Source organism: Trichomycterus rosablanca, chromosome 5 (assembly GCF_030014385.1).
Source record: "Trichomycterus rosablanca isolate fTriRos1 chromosome 5, fTriRos1.hap1, whole genome shotgun sequence".
NCBI classification, from domain to species: Eukaryota; Metazoa; Chordata; class Actinopteri; order Siluriformes; family Trichomycteridae; genus Trichomycterus; species Trichomycterus rosablanca.
Window position 1 is genome coordinate 3,493,066 of NC_085992.1, and position 5,800 is coordinate 3,498,865.

The 5,800-nt window shown below is 35.7% G+C and overlaps 1 protein-coding gene across 1 annotated transcript; it reads left to right on the forward strand.

Annotated features, from left to right (window-relative positions):
• Positions 1–2,818: 2,818 nt before the first annotated feature.
• Positions 2,819–5,565, forward strand: hand2 (heart and neural crest derivatives expressed 2). Its single transcript, XM_062994761.1, has 2 exons — positions 2,819–3,589; positions 5,185–5,565. The coding sequence occupies exons 1-2, from the start codon at positions 2,987–2,989 to the stop codon at positions 5,281–5,283; spliced, it is 702 nt and encodes a 233-aa protein (XP_062850831.1). The 5' UTR covers positions 2,819–2,986; the 3' UTR covers positions 5,284–5,565.
• Positions 5,566–5,800: the final 235 nt, after the last annotated feature.

A 5,800-nucleotide genomic window follows, 5' to 3' on the forward strand; every position in this document is an offset into this window, starting at 1 on the left:
ACAGATAAATTACACTGGCACCACACACACGCACACACACACACACACACACACTTAAACATGAATAAATCATAAGCTCTCCAGGTCAAAAATTGTGAATTCTCATATACACACACAAGTACATCTCTCTCTCTCTCTCTCTCTCTCTCTCTCTCACACACACACACACACACACACACACACACACCATGCATATGCATAGATAATGCTCAAGGTCGTCCACACAGCCGTGTTTAACACTAGCGTGGACCCTGGTGAAACTCCACAAATAATCTAAATAAAATAACTCACATGTCAGGGTTCGAATCCTTCCAAAGAACTTTACATAAACATAGAGAAAATATGAACCAGCCGAATACGCATACACACCTATATACAACCAGAACATAACTATGACCTTTACATAAACACCTATATGTACTTATATACACTTTCAGACATCTCACGAATGTTTAATACTGAATGTTTAATACTGCAGTACTGTCTGAATTGAGTCTCCTATTTCATCTCAGCAGCTGCGCAACAAAACGCATCTGTAAACATCGTTTCCTGTCATTTGAGAGACGACCTATGGGGTCATTTACATTAAAGAAGGAATTTTACCAAATAGGTATTGAAAGCTTGTATTTTTATTATGCATTTTATATAAATAAATAGAAAATAATTAGAGATAAGTACAATTGCAGATCCTCTTCGCGTAAAAGCGTATTTTTTACTGAATGGTGTAAATTGAGTAACTTAGTATTGCAGTAAAATCATTGTTATATAGTTTATTTTTTTATTATGTTTTATGAACTTCACAACCTTCGTGAAATTTGCAGAAAAGTCTTTTGTAAATATTTTAAATTAACCACCATGGCATCTAGGGTTAAGAAAATGACAAAATGCTGTTTTTGACTAATTGTCGCCGTGGACTTCAGTATGAATCTAGACTAATTATAATAATCTCATTTAATTTAAAAAAGAAAAAACTTACAATTATTTTAAAATGGAAATCAAGCTGTGTGCTGTGAAATCTGATTTACTCCTAAAAGAATGGCGTTGCGTTTTATTCTAATAATTTACAATACTTAAATCTATTTCTGCTTCAACGTAAATACGGATCCAGTGTTAGAGATATGGAAAATTATCCTGAAGCGCGTATTATGAAATATAATGTAAATATATTATATTCTTAATGTGTAAGACATCAAAACGTTTAGTTATTTATAGCGAAGGATAAACTGAAGTAAACGGGGTCACTTTTCCCTCTAATATTCTAATAGCAATTTATCATTTAAAATGTAAACATTACACTTAATTCTAATCCTTTAATTAGGCTGATTAAGTGTTGAGCATTAATAATTCATTGTTATGTTTTGGTTTAACTCAATAAATTATGTACAAACTGATCTAGATCTATATGCTTTATAAATGCATGTTATAAATACGTGTTGTTATATGAGTTATTGTTAAAAATAATAAAACGCATTATATAATAACGCATTAGTCTAAATGAATGCATACATGTATACATTCTCCAGAGCTGTGCATTCATATCGGCTTAATACATAACATACTTAACGCTTGGAAAGCTTGTTGTAATATTATTAATATTACAGTGCATTTACTAATATTTACCCCCTTATTGTACAGTAGTTTAGTGCGTATCTAAGATCAGACTACATGAGGGAGATTATTTAGTATAGATCTAATTTGCATTGCAGCAAAAGCGTGATAAGAAAAACTAGAGATAACAGGAGATTGTAGTAAAATTAGTAAAGTTATGGTAAAATAATTTACAATTATTGATTATTATTTACAGATTTAGTTCTCTAGTATTTTGTGTAAGCTAGCATTATTACAATTTAAAATTCCATATTAATAAATAATAAGCAGGGTTGAGAAGGAGCACTATAGATTCCTGTCAAGTTGCTTAAGCAATGAGCAGTGACATTATGGTGTGTGCAAACTTTTACCAATTTTACTACTTATTTAGCAGGCAGAAATCATAGCATAGTGCTTTTTAAAACTAACACTACATCTAGATATCAATTGTTAACCATTATTACATGTAAATAATGTTAATTGAGGGAATCTTAGAAACGAAAGTGTGATTCTATTGTAGGTCGTGTTGCACTTTTTTGGATTGTTTGAAACATAAATAATAAGGAAGCTGAAAGACTTAGGATTAAAGGTACCGTTTCTTATAGCTGGATCATGGTGAACCACAAAACGCACCAACATGAGGTTGATAAATAGCTGGAAAATAATAAAATAATCCAGCAGCGTGTATGACGCGTGTTTGTGTTATTACATGTTAATAAGGCAGATACATTCCTTATACACATGATGTGGTATGAATTTGCGTATTTGGGTATAATTTATAATATTAAGCCCTGGCAAAGCTGTAGAGTAATCAAGCTGTGATGTGGGTTCCTCCTCCTCCTCTGCATCCTGATTGGCTGAGACAGGCTTTCGTGTGTGATATAAATGAACTCCAAGCAGCTCCAACATGAAGCTGCGACTCCCACATCAAACGGAGAAAACGCGCTCAAGAGCGGCGCAAACATTGCACTGAAACAACAACAGTGAGTGGAAAAAAGTTCTCATTTCTATTTTCTTATAACCAACAGGGATTTGAGGCTTGGAGAAGCTTATATGACTCTAAAAAAAGCTTCTTCAGTGACTTGTGGTGGAACTTTTGCCTCGTGGTGGGATGTGCACTATGGAGTCTGTACTCGTGTAAGTAGGTGACTTTCATAGAACCTGTTTTCCAGCAAGTCTACATGTCCCATGTTTTTATTATGTCTTGCAAGATAGTTGTTGTGATGGACAAATAGACCCTATAATCAGAACCCCAAGAGGAAGACTGAGAGCGTGAGAGAGCCTGCTGCATAACCGAACATATTTATTTTTATGGGAAGTCAATGAGAACCTGAACCAGTCACCAAGAACCAAACAGAGAGCAAAACAGCAAACGCGCTTCGTTTTGCGGGACATTATCATGAGTCTAGTCGGAGGCTTTCCTCACCATCCGGTGGTGCATCATGACGGCTACTCGTCCTCCTTCGCCGCCGCAGCCGCAGCCGCGGCAGCCGCCAGCCGCTGTCACGAAGAAAGTCCGTACTTCCACGGGTGGCTCATTGGACATGCGGACATGTCTCCACCGCCGGACTACGGCATGCCTTCTTCGTCATACAGTCCCGAGTATAGCACCGGTAACGCTGTCGGTGGAGTGTGCGCGCCCGGGCCTGGGCTGGAACACCCGCCGTATGGAGGAGGCGGTCCGGGAGCGCTCGTACCGGGCATGATGGTGGTGCCGCACCCCATCAAGCGCAGGCCCACGGCGAACCGCAAAGAGAGGCGCAGGACTCAAAGCATCAACAGTGCGTTCGCCGAGCTGCGCGAATGCATTCCCAACGTGCCCGCCGATACCAAACTGTCCAAGATTAAAACCCTGCGTCTGGCCACCAGCTACATCGCCTACCTCATGGACATCCTGGACAAACACGAACAGCACGGCGGCGGCGGGGAGACGGAGGCCTTTAAGGCCGAGTTCAGAAAGGCGGATTCCAAAGAGGAGAAGAGGAAGAAAGAAACGGTGCATGTGAGTTTGTATTTTTATTATATATGGAATTATTTCACTCATAATGTGATAATGATGGTGATACATCCTAGCTTTCTGTAGGAATGCATGTAAGATAGGAATGCATGTAATTAAAATAACACCACTGATTACAGTCTGCATTTGCAGCATCTTGCAGTTTATTCCTGCGCACAAATTGTATAGTAGTTTAGCTTTAAATGCACACATACTACTAAGAATTACTCAAGAAAAATATCTTAGACCTGACCAAACATAAAACAACTAACTAAAGACTTTAAATAGGCACAGTCTTACATTTGCTTTTCTATTGCTAATGCGTTTTTAATCCATATTATTAATGTCTATACAATACTGAAAATACCTGCTGGTACAAATGACACACAAATCCATAATTATACCCGCAAAACAACTGCAAAAGGAATCATTCATTAACCTTACTGCAAATAAATTATTCTGTGCTACGAGCCTATTTTGAATATTTGTAAATAAACCAAATTTTATCGTGCGTCTGGTTTAGCACACCTACCCCCAACACTTGAAGTTCCAGAAAAAATAGGAAACATAAAATAAATAAAATGAATGCACTTACCTTTTAAAGTACATCATGGTTTTACTGCCGGCAGCTTGTCAGATGTGTGACAGCAAACAGTGTTTCATATTTTATCTATAACAGCTATAAAATCTATAAAATGTGACGCCAGAATTATATATTTGATATATAATTTAGACATTTTTGTTTTTTAAAAAAGCAAATGTTGTATTAACCCAACTGAATGTAATATATAATTGAGTATAATTAATGCCATATATAATTACTAAAGAGAATAATTTACAATAGTTTAAAAAAAGCAAATGTTGTATTAACCCAACTCTGACATTTAATGTAATATATAATGAAGTATAAATAATGTCATATATACTTAATAAATAGAATCATTTACAATAGTTGTTTTTAAAAAGGCAAATGCTGTATTAACCCAACTAACATTTAATGTAATATATGATAGTATATTATATAAAAGACAAGTTTACTATTTTTTCTTTACTTCTCTTATTGTTGGATAGGAGTAATAACAATAATCTTGGTGCTTTTATGAATTTAAACTACGTTTAAGCCAATATTTTAGTGTGATGAACTTGGAGAACAAATTGTACTTAATATTTAGTCTGATAATACGCCTAATGCAAATTAATATTATTTAAAATATTGACAATGTAGAAAGTTGTCCTTTAATTAAAAACTGCTAACAAACTCTTGTATTTTTAAACCTTATGCTGGTAATGTTTTCCATCTAGGCTGTAGTGCGCTAAGAGGCTAGTATGATTAGTGATAATGAATATGTTATACATACTATTTTTAAACAAGATCAGCCACACAAATTGTATAATACAGGACAATTTGAAGCATTTTTGCATTTATCTAATATTTCATTAGTAGTGTTGTGAGTGTTAACAGCTGTTGAACATTGACTTAGCTCCTTTAAATATTACAAATAAAGATTCCTAATTATGTACAAACTTGGCACAGTTTGTTGAAGTTTGGTTGTGTTACCAGTTAAGTTAATACAAGGTTTCTTTTCTTGTGTTTGAAACAGAATGAAGTTTTGAAAAGTTCAGGGAGCAGCAATGACAAGAAACCCAAAGGGAGAACTGGTTGGCCACAACACGTCTGGGCTTTGGAACTCAAACAGTGAACCAAAAAACTTTTCAAAACGGCCCTTCCTTGTCATGTTTTTACACTAACTTTATTTAAAGGAATATTTATGTGCAATTTCTACGGACAATGGATCCTTGAAGATTAAAAAAACATTCCATTTTAAGAGGAGGATGCCCCTCTTGGTAAGGGATTACCTGTTGTTGCTATTGTCTAGTTTGTGGTACATGTTTGCCACTAAGGTGAAAGTGTATCTCTCTCTCTCTCTCTCTCTCTCTCTCTCTCTCTCTCTCTCTCTCTCTCTCTCTCTCTCTCTCTCTCTCTCATTGTCTAGGAAGAGAAAAAAATATATAAATAGGGGTCGAAGTCAAAATAACGTTTTATTTGGAAGACAAAATGGTATGAAGTGTTATATTGTGCTGTTGTTTGTGGTCGTGTATCTCTCTGGTCGTGTTTGAAACCAATGTCGAGTACACTTAAGCGCACTTCCGTACGGACACAAGAAGCTTAAAATATTTGAAGATGTAAATGATGTAAAGAATCAATAAACCACTGTG

Excerpts from the sequence above, each read along its gene's own strand:
- hand2 (XM_062994761.1), top strand. The coding sequence starts at position 2,987 with ATGAGTCTAGTCGGAGGCTTTCCTCACCATCCGGTGGTGCATCATGAC. Across the intron at positions 3,590-5,184 it reads GGAAGAAAGAAACGGTGCAT|AATGAAGTTTTGAAAAGTTC; the intron begins GTGAGTTTGTAT and ends TGTTTGAAACAG.